Raw genomic sequence first — 19,517 nt, 5'->3', positions numbered from 1 at the left:
ACTTGACTTAGATGGGCTTTGGGGTGGCCATCTTTGTGTAGAATGATTGGGTAATTTTCCTAATATGGCCCTCTCCTACATAGATAACAAGCTTTAATACCACCCAAAATTTCAATGTTATAGGAGTAAGTCGAGACATCCAAATTATTTTCCAAAATCTCATGGATTTCCATCCTTGGAGACAATGAAATAAGAACCCTAGTTTCCATGTGTGGGAGGGTTAGAAATTCAAACCTTCGTGGAGGAGAGCCCTGCCTCCAAGAAGACCCTTGCAGAAGCCCTAACTTCACTTTCGGTTGCCCTCATCCCCTGTCCATCTAGTTGTTAGTATGCCATCTTACAAAACCTTAGTTACACAAAATCCTTTGCTTCCTTTTCTTATGATTATGACTAGGAATTTCTTTGTTTAGGGATTTGTGGGTTCCTTTTTGGTTCTTACAAAATCTCCAATTAGATTAAGATTATGTGTGGATTGATGGTGGTGGAATCTGCAAGCGTGTAAGTGAGGGAGTGCGCCGTTTTGCACAACTCGTTTCGAACCACACTGCTCTCTATTTTCGAAGATGAGATCCTTGATGGCTATCTTCCCCCCTTAACAAATATTATACGAATTCATTGAAATCCTTGTTTTGCTACACCCTAAAAATCTCCTATGATGAGATATTTTACAAATAGGAATAATCTTTGGATTTCCTATTAATCTTTAGAAGCCCTTTTCAATAGTCATATTGAGTATATCCAATTCATTCAAAGACTAGCGGCAAACATGGAAGAATACCTCTATTTGACAAATTTAATAGATCATATTCATATATTTGATGTGGATAGATTATGGGATGTATAATGTAGTCATGTAACATGCACTAAGATTCCACCTTCATTTGTTGCTTTGACACAATTTAGTGTTTCTTCATTAAATATTTCTAGGTTGGATCATATTTGTCTTCTTGATCTACCTCATTGTGGTGTTTACTTGTTAGACATTCATCATCTAATTATAGACTCTTGTCTCAAGGATCTTGATGAGACCATTGAGGATGTTTAACTTCTCTTTGGTGACAACTTTGATAGTTTTGCATCTCCTTCAAATATCACGCGTGTTTTGACCCTCCTTTACTGTCTCTGCCCATACATGCTCACATGTTGGTACAACTTGTAGTTTTTGAATCCTATGATTCACTTTCATCATTATTCATGTTGACACCACCTATAGGAGTAACTAATTCCATTTCAGTTTGATACATATGTTGAGAGCCATTCTTATATGGGTTCTACACTTGAATCTCATTTGTTAGTTGATTTGACTGATCAACACTTGAATCTCATTGACTAGTTCTTCTAAGACTCCATCATACTCCCTCATTTGGGATACCTTATATGGGTACCTTATATGGTCCCATTGTTAGAATTCAGGACCCATTTCTAATTATCTCTCGAGGAGGCCTTTTCTCTTTGGATGTAATTAGGGTACAATTACACATAAACCCTTGTGATCTCTTACTTTTTCTTCTTTCTTGATATCATTTTCTGCTGTCAGGCTGTGACTCTTGAAATACGTTGACACATTTTAGCATTGATGCGGAGATACGTGACCATTTTTTGGACTTTTCTCGTTTCCTCTCTTTATTCCACCTTTTGAGTTAGACTTCAGTGGACTTGCAGCATGGGTTTTCCTTTTGCTAAAAGGAAGATGCATTGTTTGATTCAAAGGGACCTACCTCTACACTCATTATGAGACCTTTTGTGCCTAGATTTTCTTCTATTTTGGTGGGGTTGTGTTGTCCTCCTCTCTAGCATCTCTATTCTATAGGAGGGGGCGGGTCGGAACATCTTCTCTATGGAGGAAATCATATATACATGGGCACCAATTTTGTCCATATATTTTCTAGGACCTATTATAATCCACCTAAGCTGCACTGAAGGGAGGGAGGTGAGTGTCGGTGTAAGTTTTTTATAGATTTCTATTAATGTTTAGCGTCAGGCAGATCTCCTGAGACTGCAGATTATAATATATAAAATCAGATACCAACCAAACACATCTAAGATGAAATTCGATACACTTATGTATTGCAGATTGATCACTTTGAAAGCAGTCACAATTAGCTAGTATTAACTAACTAATCAGATCTTGTATGAGATCGAATTAGTTAGTCAATACTAACTAATTCTCTAAACAAATCCTGACTCTTGAATGGAAAGATCATGACTGATCTTGAGAGGCATCTATTGAACACAATATATATGTGCATCATTTGTTGTTGTATTCACATCGAAATCAATATATATGTTCATTACCTACAGCAGATGGATATCCAACATTGTCACTTATTCTCACAAGTTGTTATTCAAGTTATATTTGCAATAGCAGGTCAAAGTTTTGTGTGTTCATACAGGCCGAGATTCATCATCAGAGATCAACATTATTTTTTATCAGATTCATCACTGCAGATCGAGATTAAAGATTTGAAGTATATATTCTCAGCAGATCGTGCTTCCACATACAGTCTGATATAAGTTTAATTCAATTACATGGTATTAGAGCCACTGTTATAATAAACCCAAAGTTAAACTTGAGAATTCAGATTGCATGCCTTTAACTTATAAAATTCATCCTTCAAAATGACAAGTGCAATAAGACTCGAGGATTGTCTTGAAGGAGCCAATAACTTCATAGCTTGGAAGCTACAAATCATGATGATATTAGATGAAAACAAAGTAGTCTCATTTGTTAAAATAAAAAGTACTGAGCCTGAGAATGAGCTAGAAAAATCATAATGGATTGAAAACAATAAGAAAGTTATGAAATTAATAGTGGATTCCGTAAGGAATCACATTGTGCCTATCCTAGCAAAAAAAACAACTGCATACCTCATGCTCAAATCCTTAGAAAACACATTTGAGGTGAGCAATACTAGAAGAAATCTTGCACTAAAAACACAACTGAATCACATAAGCATGAACAAATGTGAATCCGTAAATGCCTACTTTATGAGAATTATAGAATCAAGGGATCAATTGTCTAACGTTGGGTATGAAATAGACAGTAAGGAATTATCTCTAACAGCACTAAGTGGCCTCCCAAGTTCATGGGAACCATTCAAACAAGGCATTAGTGCAAGATCAAAACTACCAAAACTAGACCAACTAAGATTTGACTGTCTAGAAGAAGAAGCCAAGCTGTTACCAAAAGGAATCAAACAAAAATCCTTAGATAAAGACATAAACATTCTAAATACAAATACAAAGAAGAAAGGAAAGAAGAAGAACTTCAAAAGAAAGAAGAATTTTCATGGGAAAGGAAAATATAGAAAAGATACTTCACAAGTCGAATGTTTTGGATGTTACCAATATGGGCACGATCCTGTAAATTGTCCTGAAAGAACAAAGAAACAAGCATCATATGCCCACGTTGGAAAAATAAACTCACAAGAAGAATCTAAGAAGTTCTTATTTTATTCAGTGCTATCAAATCAAGTATCAAACAAATCAAGCACCTGGGTAACTAATAGTGGATCATCTAGACATATTATGGGATTCCGAGAAAATATGGAAACTATGGTAGAAGAAACAGATGAAGAAGTGACCATCGGAGATGATTCTGCACATCCTGTAAAAGGTGTAGGGACCCTTACCATCAAACTAGAATCAAGCATGGAAATTCAACTAAAAGATGTACTATACATACCTAAAATCCAAAGAAACTTAATATCTATATCGGCTCTTGAAGATAATGGATATAGAATCACATTTGTGAATGGGAGAGTTTTGGCTTGGTACAAATCCAACACATTTAAGAAAGCCAAACCTATAGGAATAAGGCAAGGTTATCTATATAAACTGTGTATCAAATCTAAACAAGCTCTCATTCTTGAATCTCCTAACATAAATGAAATCTGGCACAAAAGATTAGGGCACATACACTTTCGAGCCTTAAACTCAATGGATAAATTGTTAACCAAACTATCGAAACTAAACTCCTCACATTGTGGAAGATGCAAATTATGTGCTCTAGGGAAAAATGCCAAAGGATCATTTCACACTAGTTCTAGAAAAACCAAAAATATATTGGAACTGATCCACTTTGACCTCTACGGACCTATGTCAACACCCTCCAAGGGAGGGGCCCTATACTATGTAATCTTCATAGATGATTTCTCAAGGAAAACATGGATATATTTCCTAAAATGTAAAGAATCTAAGGAAATCCTAAATAGATTCAAAGAGTTAAAAGCTCTAATTGAAAATTTCTCCAGAAAGAAAATCAAGACCTTGAGAACTGACAATGGGGCAGAATACACTTCAAAATTGTTCAAAGAATATTGTGCTAGTTCAGTGATTAAGAGGAAGTTCACTGTACCCTACAATCCTCAACAAAATGAGGTAGGTGAAAGGAAAAATAGAACTTTTGTGGAGGCAGCAAAATCCATGATGTGTGATCAAAATCTAGATTCCTCCTTTTGGGTAGAAGCATCTAGAGCAGTTGTTTATATTCAAAATGGATGTCCTCATTATCATCTTGATACAAAACACCTAAGGAGACATTTACCGGACAGAAACCTGACATAAGCCATCTAACGATCTTTGGCTGCCCAGTGTACATTCATGTACCCAAAGAGAAGAGAACAAAACTAGAACCCTCCGAAAGAAAAGGAATCTTTGTGGGATATAGTGAAACTTCAAAGGCATATGGAATATTCATTCCTAGACAAAGGCAAATAGAACGTAGTCGAGATGTAAAATTTGAGGAAGATATTGCCTTTAATAGGTTAAAGAATTATGATGAGTTAATCAAAATCCTATCATAAACAAGGATATATGTTCTACTCCTGAAATTTAGTCAAAACATCCTGAAGACACCTTATATGAAAATCCACTTGAATTTGAGATTCAAAACAAGTGTCTTGATGAAAACAAAATTCCAACAAAAGAAAACAACCACTTTGGGCTAGAAAATTTGTGAAGGAAGCTGAAAAATTTGCAGGACCTAATGGTACATTCAGAGAAAGCACTAGACCCCACAAACTAACATATAATGCATTAATAAGTGAAATTCGTGACTCTGAACCAGCCAATGTTGATGAAGCCCTCAAACAAGAAGCCTGGAAAGATGCTATATGACAGAAGAATATCACTCCATTCTAAAGAATGATATTTGGGATATAGTTCCTAGACCAAAGGGAAAATCAGTTGTTTCCTCGAAATGGTTGTTCAAAATTAAACAAGCTGCAGATGGTATCATAGAAAAACACAAAACACGTTTTATTGCTTGAGGATTCTCTTAGAAGGAAGGCATTGACTACGAGGAAACTTTTGCACCTGTAGCTCGATATACCTCTGTTCGAGCTGTGTTAGCCATTGCAGCAGCGAAAGGTTGGAAGGTTCATCAAATGGATATTAAGACTGCATTTCTAAATGGAACAATAGAAGAAGTCTATCTTGAACAACCTAAAGGATTTATAGTTCATAATATAGAATCTTATGTATGCAAATTAAAGAGGGCTCTATATGGACTTAAACAGGCTTCTCGAGCTTGGTATGAAAGAATTGACAAATACCTCATGAGATTAAAATTCTCCAAGAATGTTGCTGATCCAAATCTCTATTTTAAATGTATTAATGGTGATATGCTAATTATAATTCTTTATGTTGATGACCAATTACTCACAGGAGAAGATCATCTTATTGCTCAATGCAAAAGAGATTTAACTTAAAAATTTGAAATGAAAGATTTGGGTATTCTACACTACTTTCTAGGATTGGAAGTATGGCAGAAACTTAATAGTATCTTTCTAAATCAGGGAAAGTACACTATTGATATACTTAAGAGATTTGGAATGTTAAATTGTAGACCTATGTCCACTCCCATGGAGACAAATTTGCACAAATTAAAAGAGTCTACACCAAAATCTAGATTTGCAGATCCTACACTTTATAGACAGATTATTGGGTCACTCATGTATTTGTTTAACACTAGACCTGATATATGCTACGCTGTGAATGCCATAGTCAGTTCATGTGTGAGACTCGTAAAATTCATCTTGTTGCTGCTAAAGATATTTTGAGATACCTATAGGGTACTATTGGATATGGCCTTAAATACAAGAAGATTGATCTTGATTTACATGGATTAATAGATTCAAATTGGGTTGGTAGTGTGGCAGATCGGAAGAGCACATTCGGGTATTGTTTCAGTTTAGGATCCGCTATGATCTCTTGGACAAGCAGAAAACAATCCTCCATTTCACAAAGCTCTATTGAAACAGAGTATATTGTAGCAGCTATGGGAACTAGAGAAGCTATATGGCTTAGGAAGTTGATTGTGGGACTATTTGGAAAACCTCTAAAGCCTACTACTATTCCATGTGATTGTGGGACTATTTGGAAAACCTCTAAAGCCTACTACTATTCTATGTGATAATCAAAGTTGTATCAAGCTGTCAGAAAATCCAATGCTCCATGATCGATCCAAGCATATTGAAATTCCTTTTCACTATGTCAAAGATATGGTAGAGAGGCAAACAATTCAGTTAGAGTATATGAATACTAGAGATCAAACTGCAGACATTCTCACCTAGCCTCTTTCCAGAGTTAAAGTGGAACACTTCAGGAAGAAACTTGGTATGATTGAAATGTAATTGAGATTCAGTCTCTAAATTTATTTCATTTGTAAAATTATATACTAAAGATTTTTAATGTGTAAACTCTTTTTGTCATATGTGTGACTCTATGACTTATGGGCCCTCTTCCTGTGTGCATTACATTAAGGTGACGATCTTTTTGATATTGTACACTTGTATTAAACAATGTGAGGTGATGACTTTACAATGTTTCCTATCATAATGGATATTATGTGATATGATAGCTTTATGTAGATCATGATATAGTATCTCTAGAACATTTTGATGGATATCATGAAATGTGATACATGTACACATCATCATGTTCTTTTATGAGATAATCATGGTGAGATGCCATGATGAGTTATGATAGACATCATGTGACGTGATGTCAGTGCACATATCATAACTAGGGTGTAGGGTATATGAATGTCATGAGATGTGATATTCTAAATATACTCCTTGATGTCACGAGTAAGGTGATATCTAAAAATTCATCTTAGTTATCATCCCTAGCTAAGAGGGAGTGTTGATGTTTAGCATTGGGCAGATCTCCTAAGACTGCAGATTATAATATATATAATCAGATACCAACCAAACACATCTAAGATGAAATTTGATACACTTGTGTATTGCAGATCGATCACTTTGAAAGCAGTCACAATTAGTTATTATTAACTAACTAATCAGATCTTGTATGAGATTGGATTAGTTAGTCAATACTAACTAATTCTCTAAACAAATCGTGACTCTTGAATGGAAAGATCATGACCGATCTTAAGAGGCATCTATTGAAGACAATATGTATGTGCATCATTTGTTGTGGCATTGACATCGAAATCAATATATGTTCATTACCTACAGCAGATTGATATCCAACATTGTCACTTATTCTCACAAGTTGTTATTCAAGTTATATTTGCAATAGCAGGTTGAAGTTGTGTGTGTTCATACAGGCCGAGATTCATCATCAGAGATTGACATTATCTCTGATCAGATTCATCACTGCAGATTGAGATTAAAGATTTGACGTATATATTCTCAGCAGATCGTGCTTCTACATACAGTCTGATATAAGTTTAATTCAATTACAATTTCTCTACACCTAGGATCAGTTTGCTTAGGTTTGTTTTGTAGTTATGGGGGTTGAGTTCTCAGCATCTTCCATAGAGCTACTTTCCTCCTTTGGTTGAATATTCTTGGTTATGGTTCTTATTGTTACTTTTTCCCTGTCACATGTCAAAGCTGTACTCACCCACACTTAGTATAGGTGTTTTGAGTTTATGCATCGGTGTCTGCATTTATTTGCTCTTTTGTTAATGGAATACCATTGCACAGCCTATCATCTTTGCTCTTTAATAGTGTTGTGGCTATCACTATGGCATTAGGATTTGCTTGAATTATTTACTTGTAAAATCTAAGATTCCAACATATTGAACATGGTACAATTTGACAAATGTACAGTGATTAGATGCCGAGGTTATTCTTGTTATTTTATACCGGACATTTATGCATTGTGTCTACAAGTTTTTAAATTTGCCACCTGAAGTCATGGATGTTTGACATCAAAAAAGAAAGCAGGCCTTTCAATTAAAGATGTATTTTTTCTTTAAAATCTCATGGTCGAAATAATTCATAAAAATAAGATTACCTAGATATCTTAGCCCCAAAATATTATAATGATTTATTTTTATTCTGCTCAGTTGGTATTCAATTATCACATTGTTTTAGATTTAATTTATCATTTAGTGCAAAAGTAATCTGGCACTAGAAGTAATATATTGTTATTCTTCAGCACGCTCTAAACTAAATTAGTACCCTTCTTCTTGTTCAGGTGGTTGCAGAATCTGGGCTGTCGACTAGCAGTGATATTGCATTACTGCAAAGCGCAGGAGTCAGAGCTGTAAGTTTTGGTGCATTGCACATGCTTTTGATCTTCATCAGGCGCTTTAGATTAAATTCTGTATTTACTTTTTTAATGTATTGAATTGGAAATACCTACCTATCAAGGATTAGTTGACTATGTCCAAATGAATATATATTTGCATGTATGCATGTTTGATGTTGTGCCATGCTGTGTACAGTCGAAAGATTCGAAGATAACGGTCAATTTGAAAGTTAAATACAAGTATTTGCATATTTGCAGGTTTTGGCTGGCGAATATCTTGTCAGGCAAAACAATCCAGCTGCTGCCATTGCAGAACTTTTTGGAAAAGATATCTCAATTGAATCCAAAATGAAAGCAACCGTAGCTTGAAGTGCTCGGAGTTATTGGAGCTCCAAATGAATGCTTTACATAATTTCTTCCTTATTCTCACGCATCTTGTATAATAGTGTCAGAAGGTAATTAAATATATAAATGTGTTGAAGCAAAAGATTTGTACTCCGACTCTCTTTGAATTGTATTATAGATAACCCAAAAAAGGCTGATACAAAAATTGAAGCAAATCAAACAACAAAAGATATAATGACACGACTTGTCTTTCATTATTAATCTCACACATAATAATGATTTTTTGATTAAGGAACCACTTGCTTGTGGCAATTCGTATGCCAATTACATGCTAAACTTTCACGGTCTCTATTTTAATGTATGAGACAATAATTAATCAACTAATTATGATGACTAATAAATCTTAATTTTGTGATATGATACATAATTTTATTGTTGAAATCAGTTAAATATGATTTGTCCAAGCATACAAATACCTATAGATCTTGTGAATTTTATTGTTGAAATCAGTTAAATATGATTTGTCCAAGCATACAAATACCTATAGATCTTGTGAAGTAATTGGAATAATGAAAATAATAATCAAGGTTGCATGGGACGGGGTACTCAGGTACTTAGGGTACTAGTACCGGTACGGGTACGACTATTTTTCAAAATAGGGAACGCTTGGGTATGTCAAACATTTTTATTATAATTTAATATTTATAGAAAATCTGAAATTATGAGTCATGACAATGGCTTTTCAAAATACAAGTGAAAGTTTGCAAATGTATTGTATTGTTTTCAGTTTCAGATTTGGTATATGTTTGTAATAATAATAATATATGATAAATGTTTAGATGCATAACTGAGAAGGCCAACATTAAACATGAGCAAGAAGATCATAAGTCATATAACAATGACATATTGCAAATGATAAACTTTTGACTTGAATAGTAATAAACTTTAATGTTAATCAATATTCTATCAAAGTTTCAAATTGATGACGTATTAAATTAAGCTTAATAAAAAACAAGTTGATATGCAAACGAAAAAAAATCTTAATCAAGGTCCTTAACTATGATGCTCTTTGTTGAGTACTTGGTCCTTAGGGTATGTGCACCCAGTGTTTGGGTACGTGTACCCATGCAACCTAGGTAAATTTTATAATATAGTTTTTCTTGTAACAACTTGATTTATTTCTTCCGCTATCTTGGATAATTGTCATATTAAGTATCCATCTCACTGCCCCTAAATTCTTCATTGCAAACTATTGTTTCAATTCACAAATGACTTCATACCAATGCCAATAACTAGCATGTCATTAACATAGAGCAAGAGAAAAATTAAAACACCATTGTATAACCTTATGTGATAAAATAAACAGATCAAATTCACAATGCCCACACTGGTGTTCAATCATAAAGCTATCAAACTTGAGGTACCATTTTCTTGGGGCTTGATTAAGCCCATATAAAGTTCTCTTTAATCTACAATATAAATGTTCATGTCCATATTTTACAAAACCTTTGAGTTGCATCATGTACAAGTCTTCATTTATGTTACCATGAAGAAATATCATTTTGACATCAAGTTGTTCAAGTTCACGATTATGAGATGCAACCAATCCTAAAATAGCACAAATGGTTTTCATTTTGACTGTTGGTGAGAAGATGTCATTGAAATTAATTCCCTTTTGTTGAACAAAGCTTTTCACAACCAATTTGGCTTTGTATCTTTTGTGACTTTCATCTTTCTTTCAACCAAAAAAATCCATTTATTTTTCAAAGCTCTACGATTTGGTGGTAATCAAACCAAATCCCAAGTTTCATTTGCCAATAAAGAGTCCATTTCCTCTTGCATTGTGCCCTTCCATTTTTCACAATTAGATGCTTTGCAAGCAACTTTAAAGTTTGCAGGTTCTATTTGATCAGAGAGAAAAAGTTCTAGCTCTACCTCTTGAAAGAAGAGAAAGAGAATTTATTTGGAAATTTTCTCTTCATTGTATATCTTCTCAAAGCATTATTTTGTTCAACATTGTCATTGCTAATAGTAATAGTGCTTTGTATACCCCTTTGTTCTTGTGCTCTTTCCTCTTCAATTGCTTATATTGGTGACATTCAACTACAAAACCTTCAATTTGGATGATGTCTCCAACCACAAGAGTTGCACTTGTCTTGTGACTTTCTCCAACTTCACTATTATTTTTCAAAATGTGCTTGTTGATGGAAGATAGGTGGGAGTTATGCAAAAAGGTGTTGGGTCTGGATATCTACGGCTTGGATAGATGTCATTAAGGGGGTTTGAATCCCTTCTTGAAACACAACTCTCGCCATATTAACATCATTTAAAAGCAAATACTCTCATATGACATTTTGTTTAGATGAATTTGTCCCATGTAGCATTGAGATTGTTGTTTGTATGTTGTGTTGAGGTGGTTCCCTATTGATGTGTGTCACTTCAGCGTTGAGAGCCTATTATTGTCCATTTTCCCTTGATGCATATAGTGGCAAGAGTGTTATAACTATAATAAAGATAACACAAGATTAAGGCATCCCCAATTCAATGCTTGGAAGATATTGAGACATCTAGAGACTTGCACATGTGAAGATGAAGTAACATGGGATCAAGACATCTGAAGACCTATAGATGTGAATATGAAAATTTTCTTCCCAACTATTCCTCTTCCGAAATACCGAATTCTAATTGTGGATCAAGTATATTGTTGTATTGTGGGCTTCCACTCCAAATTCTTTGCCTAATCTTGCATTTGAAAGCATACATCATGCCTTCTCTAAAATTGTTCTATTTAACCTCTCGAGCTCCATTTTCTTGAGGTGTAAAAGGAATGATTTTAATTCTAGAAATATAGTTACAAGCAAAAAAGTATCAAATTCCAAAGAACAAAATTCTGACCATTATCGGTTTGTAAGCATTTAATATTATTTTCAATTGAGGCTCTAAAAAATTTAATTTTTTTGAATACTTTAGATTTCTTACGAGGCATATAAATCCACACATGTACAATCATCAAGAAATGTAACAACATAATTGGCTTTTTCAAAGGAGGTTTCCTCAATAGGTTTGAAGATGTTGGAATAAATCAACACTAGTGGTGTGCTCTTCTTTTCATGTCTAGTCTTCAAGAAATCAACCCACTTCTATTTTCCATAAAGACAATGTTGGCAAATTTCTAAATCAACTGATTTAAGGCCTGATAGGTGTTCCCTCTTTTGCATAACATCAAGACCCTTCTTGCTCATGTGATTGAACCTTTGATGCCGAAGTTCCAAGTTGTTGTCCACAATTGTCATAACAACTCCCACTTCACCAATATTTTTCAAAATATATAAACTACCAATTTTATTGCCCTCTACAATAACCATGGAACCTTTTGCAACTTTCCATGCATCCAAAAAGAATGTATTAAAACCTTGAGTAAAGAGCTGACTTGTCGGAATAAGTTTTTATAAAACTTGGGGACATGTTTAACAATCATTTACTTCCTCCTTTTAGTGACATCAAAATGTTTTCTTTTCCAATAATTTCACAAGCTTTGTTATCTCCTGAGTATACTTCTCCAAACTGGCCTTCTTGGTAATTTGTAAAGTATTCAATACATAAAGAAGCATGAAAGAAAGCACCAGAATCCAAGACCCAAGAATTTGTAGTTTCACTTGTTGATAATGTTAAGACAATAACATCCTTATCAAAGGTTGTGTTTGCTTCATTGTCCCACGCTTTTTCTTGTGCCTTTTTGTAATTTCTATAATCCTTTTTCACATGACCAACAATCCTCATTTCTTCCTCTAGACTTCAGTCTCCTAGTCGATATGGATCTTCTATGACGATTATTTCAGCCTGTATTGTGGCTTCCAGCTATTAAGGCTTCACTGGATGAGGATTCTTGGTTCTTTCTTCTCGTATCTTTGTTGTGAGGAGTAGCCGCCATATCATCAAAAACCATTTTGTTCTTGTTAGATATTGAAGTGCTAACAACTATCACAACAAGTGAACAACCTTTTTCTCATCATCTTATATCATACCAACTTAATTTTCTTGGTTGTTTAGAGTGTTAAACTCAATGATGTCATTTGCCATTATGTCACCTTCCTTCATCTTAAGTTTGTCTAACTTCTTCACAATGAACACTTTATTTGCAATTGATGTCATTGTGTATTGGTTGCTTTTCTTATATTGTTTCCTTCATTGTTTTGGATGTGACATTAAAGTGGACATTATTGGATAGCAAGACAAATATGGTTGCTCTTGCCTTGTTGTCAAGGATTTCCCAGTCTCCATCCTTCATTGAAGTCAGGTTCTTCAATTTCCCCTCAAGTGTGAGTGGGAGATTTTGCTTTATTAGCAAAGATTCAATTTGTACTTTTCACAAACTAGAATTTTGTCCAGAGAATGTCTTTACATCAACTTTTTCCATGACTTGAGAATTTCAACCACCAAAGTCTCAACCAACAATCCTACCTTTCTCTAATACTCATTGTGAAGTAATTGGAAGAACGGAAAAATTAAATGAAAATACAAAATTAGAGTGACCAAAAAATCAAAGAGAAGACTCAATACAAAAATTTATATTGGTTCACCAATTTGGCTACATCCACATTCGATAGGGGAAAATCTCCTATTAATCTTTGTGTATCTAGGTTACACGTCACAACAGTTTGCCAATTACAATTGCGGAGTAAACATTATCCACTTAGCTCTTAAAGATCTTTAAAATGAGAAATGAAAGGTCATAAATCTAGTGGAAAAAGGAAAGTGATTGTTGGACTTTATGTACCCAATAGATCTAATGACATGGAAAGAAATCAAATAATTTTTTGCAATTCTTAGTGAATCTCGTTATGTCAAACACCACATATATTTATCCATAGAAACCTTGTTGAAAGAAAGAAAGAATTACCATTAAGGAATTGTGTTTGAAATCCCAATAGAAAAATAGATCTAAAAATTGGAATGACAAGCCAAAAGATACAGAATATTAAGATTTAAAGATTTTTCTATCCATAAAGCCTAACAAATAACTTATGGATAAAATGGAAAAATAAATACTTTGAAACAATTGTCGTGTTTAGTCACATCAAGTTTTTCAAACATTTTTAAATATTTGCATCCACAAATTCTTTGAAAATTTGAAGAAACTATAATTGGCATTCCAAAAACTATTTCAAGAAAACTCTACAAGTCATATGATAGAGCATTTGTTTCAATTTTTGTAGTTTCATTATTGTTTGTTTACTTTGTATATTTCCCTTCTATTTTTGGTTAACTAGTGTTGAAGCACTTTAATTTTAGAGGTCAAAGAATTTTATTTGTTCGAGTGTGCTTAGAATGCTTAAGCAAAAAGCAAGAAGTAGGAAAATTGTTGATTTGATTCATAAAAACACTTTAACCGCTTAAATGTCTCAACATTCAATCTATCTTAGTTGATTTACATGCCAAGAGGCATAAAAAATAATTGCAGCACATGATATATTTGTAAGATAATGATTTGTCTACTAACTTAGAACATAGAAGTTGGAGCTAGAACCTTCTAATGATGATGTTTTATTTCTTAGAGAAAGATTGTTTAATTCCTTTGAAGCATTTCAATGTGCCTATTTCCAAATGTTTTAGATTAAGGTAAAAGCAGGTTTTGAAGGGGCCCCGAAACCCTTTACATCTAAGAGAAAGATAAACCATTAAGCACAACCAGGTACAAAGACCAGAAACTAGCTAAACAACTAATTCAAGTTAAACAGGGACCTGAGACCAACAGATGTGACCAAAAAAATCAACCAAAACAATACTGGAACCTGGAAGGTCAACAAACTGGAACAACAACCTAAAAAAACCTCCCAAACTAGTATCCAACGAACAAGTAAAGCAACCAGTTCACCAACACAAAAAATCGGTCATCATAAGGAAACAAAAGATTTCCTTTAGATATGAATTTTCCCTTACCCGACCAAAGGACCCTATCTAAAGGGGGTGCAGAAAAATTAGACTTCTTCCGTTTAACTATGATCCAACCGTCCTCAATCTTCGCAGCCTCAGCGACCCAAGCCTCAGAAGACAAAGACCCGAGGAACCTAGGGGACGCAGAAGCCGCAACAACCTCCGTGAGAGAATCAAACGACGTCTGACCCCTAGGAGGGACATCTGAACCAGGGGTAGAGACCAAATCATCCACCACCATCGGCTCAGACTGAAAGAAAACCTCAGCCACATAATCCTTAGGAGTATCCAAGGAAAGTTCCACCAGAGCATCCTCCTCAGCCACCAACTCAGAGCTAGCCTCAGCCTTAGAATCCTCAGGAGCAACCAAGGAATGTTTGCCTATTTCCAAATGTTTTTGGCTTTTAAATATATATTTTAAACTTAAATATAATTTATCAATTATTCTCTCAATCAAAAAATTCACCCAATATGAGTTACATTGAATTAATTCACTCCTAGTACAATGTAAGAGTGGGTAGCAATGCCAAATATGTTTTTCCATACATGTGAAAATATAGTAAGATTCTTAGCATCTAAGACTACAATTATTTATTTGAGGAATTGACAAATAATTTTACGACCCAAATATCCTAATAATTCAATTTCATTAGAATCAAGACTTGTATTAAGACAAGATTATCAAAATACTTTTCTACAAAGAAGTGTAAAATAAGCTATTAGAACAATAATAATGTACATTGTTTTGATAGTTTAGTTTCATACTTTTTAGATCATTCAAATTTTGAAAATATAGTTTATCAAGAACAATAAATTAAGATTCAATATTGGCATGCGTTGCTTAGTAAGTGAATGACTAATAGGTTGATGCAAACAACTCGATGCATATGTTCAAGGGTCCAACATATCCCATGTCAACTAATCCACTATCCTAGATAGGTTTATTTAATCATCAACTAAAGATGAAACTCTTGGATGATGCTAACACTATGTGTAGCCAAGGACTTTCTAGGCTACATATCAATTGTGAAAAGAGAATTAATTAAATTCAAGCTATTAATCAAAACATGAACAATGTTTGAAATTAGCCTATCTTTACAATAGTGGTTACAAGTGACTAACTCAATAGTGGTTGTGTGTAGTGAAATATTATATTGTGTTTCAACTTTAATTCATAGTCTTTTTATATTGGTACCATTAATAGATTATATATATCTAACTTAAGAAGAACATCATGACAACTAATCTTTCAAAGTATTGAGCAACTTAGCTAATGCTAACATTATCAATCTAACTATAAAAAATATTGGAATGCTTCAAGTGGCCTTGGCTTGAGGGTTGCAACCTCTAACCACAAAATAGTCTTAGCTCAAGATATCATCAATCATCCACTTTATTCTTTCTTCACCAATACATAATGGATAATAACATTTTTCCTAATGAAAAATAAATTCTAGCAGAATCCCTAGTCTCTTTTATGTTTAGAGATCCCTAAACTCTTATAGGAGTTTTATATGCAATCTTGAGAGAGTGGGTTAGTTACATCTTAAATAATCAATAAACACTTGTTGATATTTTATAACACTAAGGATGACTTTTTCTCCTATAAATCTAAAAGTAACAACTAAATTGAAAGGAATCACAATCCTAATTAAGCTCTTATTCAACTATAGAAAACAAAATATTAGGAAATGTGCAAATCAAACCAATGCCACAATGAAGTACAACTTCATTATCCTAAGAAATCCTTCAGGTCTCTTAAGCACATTTATCACATAGTGGAAAAGTCAATAGGATTCATTACATTTCTATTTCTATTTCTACTTATTTCCCTTGAGTTGCAGGGAGCACTTTTCTTTGGTTGTAGGCTAACAATCAATCTATTTGTTGCACAATAGTATCTTTAAAATAACATTCATAATTATCACCATTATAACAATGTGAGATTACCATCCATGGATATTCACAAAAACGTGCATTCATTATATGTTATATATCACCTATTAAGTTTTAAAAAAATAGGATGAAGTCTTAAAACATGTCTTGTGAAAGATGGAGTAAAATAGATCAAATAACGTTATTTCTAGAGCCCATCACTCCCCCCAACTACACTTTATTTTTCCTATTAAAATTAAGGGCTGAGATTCGTTCACAACTATACCATGCTTCATATAGAAGCCCATTTTCCTACAATATCCCACTTTTCTAACCACTATTTCCTAATGTATCGTTAGTCCTTTTCCCCATGGTTCTATAGGCTAACCAAGACGTTACAAGGTTCAGTATGAGATTCAACATAGGCACTTCAATTTCTAGGCCAACAAGAGTAGACTAGACAAGGTTTCTAGATACTTACTATCAAATAGGGTTCAGTCTTTTGGCTATTTCAATATTGGACTTGGATTGTGTTGGTGTTTTAAATGGTACTAAAACTACTAAGCGACAAAAAGCTTAATACCAGAATGACAGTACATACACAATCTAAAGACTAGCCTATTCTTATCAACAATTGCATATGTAAGGTATTTGGACCCAACTTCAACAAAACCACAAATGGTTTTCTACTCTTTTGGCTCTGCACAACCAGGGTGGGTATACCTAGGGATGGTTCAAATATGAAACTATTGTATGAGGATTATTCTTAGTTTCATTCTGATTCTCATTTCAGAATCCTCAAATATATACATAATTCTTACTAACTTTCCAAAACACATCCCATAAACAGAAATGGCCAAGAAATCTTCTATAGATCTGCAGACGTTTTCAACAACAATGGCTAATTGAAGCTAAAAAGATTTCATGCAGACAAGTGCTGGCCAACTTTGAAGATCTACAGGGAATAAAAGTAAAATTTGATTTGATGATGTATTTGAACAACCATTTGTAAGATACTTCTCTTTCAGCTAAAATAACTTGATCAGTGCCTAATCCATTGGGGTTTCAGAGTCTATAGCAAAATCTAAGATCTAATTTGTTGCCTTACAACAAATTGTATCAGCAATTCTTATCAGAATTTATCATTCAAAATCCTTTTCAATACTTAAGGAATCTTATCACATTCATCCAAGCTTTTACTTAATCCATTGAATTAACAGCAATGATAGATGGATATACAACCTAACTAGATTCCATTCAATTGCACAGGCTTTTACTCATACAACATCAAGGTAGCTAAGTATTGAGCAGGAGACAAAATTCAGAAAGAACTGATATGGGGACAGTTCATAGTTTGTATTCATTTCCTTTGAAAATGGTACATCTTTTACAATAAACTCAGAATAGCCTTCAGAAATAAACACAGTTCATTCTATCTTCATGTATTTTCAGAAAATTTGACAGAGAAACACATTACAAACTTGCCATCAAAATTTGGACCAAAAACTAGACTAAGCACAATACTTAGAAGAAAAAGAATTCGGACCCTTCTTTAGCCTTGGGATCTCACTTAAATAGTGTGAGATGCAACAAGCTTAGGGCTAAAGAGAGTGACACGTGTCCTTTAAAAGATACTGATGAGTGTCTGTAGTAAAAGACAAAAATAAACAACAGAGAAGCTAACACATCAAAACATCCTGGGTGGGTCCCTTTCTGTTATACTTCTCATTTGTTTTAACAAGAAGATAGGACTTGATTCTCCAATTATTCTTCATCCTCAGAGTAAGTAGCCATGAGGTTTGAAAGTGATGTATTGTCTTCAGTTATCTGTAAATTTACTTCAGCCTGGGGAGTTTCTGTGTCCTCAGTATTAACTTCGGGGGTGATTGTTACTTTTTCACCTTCTTCCTCATCATCTTCTGATATTTGTTCTAGAAACTGATTTTTCCATTTATTAAAAGCATCATCATCTGGCCAATCAAAGCTCAGAACTTCTCTTTGTATCATTATTAAGGAATTTGCTTTTTCTTCTAAAACATCAAATTCTTTCCCCTTATCAGTATAAAATAACTGTACTTTTACTAGTTCCTCATTAGTCTTAGCCCAAAACCAGTGGCCAGTCTCACTCATGATGTTTATCATTCTTTCATTTTAATAATTCATCCATCTCCCTTTTCCACTTTTCTTTTTCTTTTAGCATATCCACAGATTCTAAAGCACAAGGAAAACGTGTGAAATTTTCAGCGATATATTGGGAAAAGCAGAGTGTTAATCTTCTCTGTAAAGAATCCCTTTCATCATCAAAATTCTCTAGCTTATTTAATAAATCAAAAATTTTCTCAACTTGATGATAGGACATTTGAACTGCAGATATACATATGATTGTAATATCATTATTTCTCTCCTTCCATTTCTGTGCAAGAAGAGTCAGCTTATCCTTATCCCTGTTCAACTCATCCATGAGGGCTGCAATTCTGGCCAACTGATCAAAGAATTTTGACCATTGTATTTTATCCCTCAAATATATTATACCCTGTTTCAACTTTTCTTCATATTGATTTCTCAATTCTATCTGCAACTCATGCAATTTTGTTTTTTCTGTTTCAAAGTCCTCTGCAGTATAGAATTGGGGCCTTTCAGGGGTGTCAGGTATTTCAATGATAGGGGTTGATCCAACAAATGACTGTGAAGGGTATGCAATTCTAAGTGTACTGGATTCTCCCACCTTTCTTTTCCCAAGTATCTTCTCCAATTGAGATACCCTATTTTCCAGCTCAATTCTCTTTTTTACTTCTTGATTGTAGGCATCCACCACTATTTCATACTTATTCTGCAAATCAATCATTTCCTTTTCTTCT

At 33.9% G+C, this 19,517-nt stretch overlaps 1 protein-coding gene across 1 annotated transcript in view; it reads left to right on the top strand.

The window, feature by feature from the left end:
* LOC149578547 (Aldolase-type TIM barrel family protein) overlaps positions 1-9,148 on the top strand; it is a 114,766-nt gene extending 105,618 nt beyond the window's left edge. Inside the window, exons 9-10 of the mRNA XM_089829763.1 lie at positions 8,452-8,520; positions 8,764-9,148. Coding sequence (XP_089685889.1) covers positions 8,452-8,520; positions 8,764-8,874 — 180 coding nt within the window. The 3' untranslated portion in view covers positions 8,875-9,148. The remainder of the gene's footprint in view (positions 1-8,451; positions 8,521-8,763) is intronic.
* The last annotated feature ends 10,369 nt before the right edge of the window (positions 9,149-19,517 follow it).

Source organism: Cupressus sempervirens, chromosome 1, assembly GCF_028749045.1.
Source record: "Cupressus sempervirens isolate cs-2001-9-10 chromosome 1, ASM2874904v1, whole genome shotgun sequence".
In the NCBI taxonomy this organism is placed as follows: Eukaryota; Viridiplantae; Streptophyta; class Pinopsida; order Cupressales; family Cupressaceae; genus Cupressus; species Cupressus sempervirens.
The sequence above is the reverse complement of the archived record's forward strand: the minus strand, read 5'-3'. Positions and strand labels throughout refer to the sequence as shown.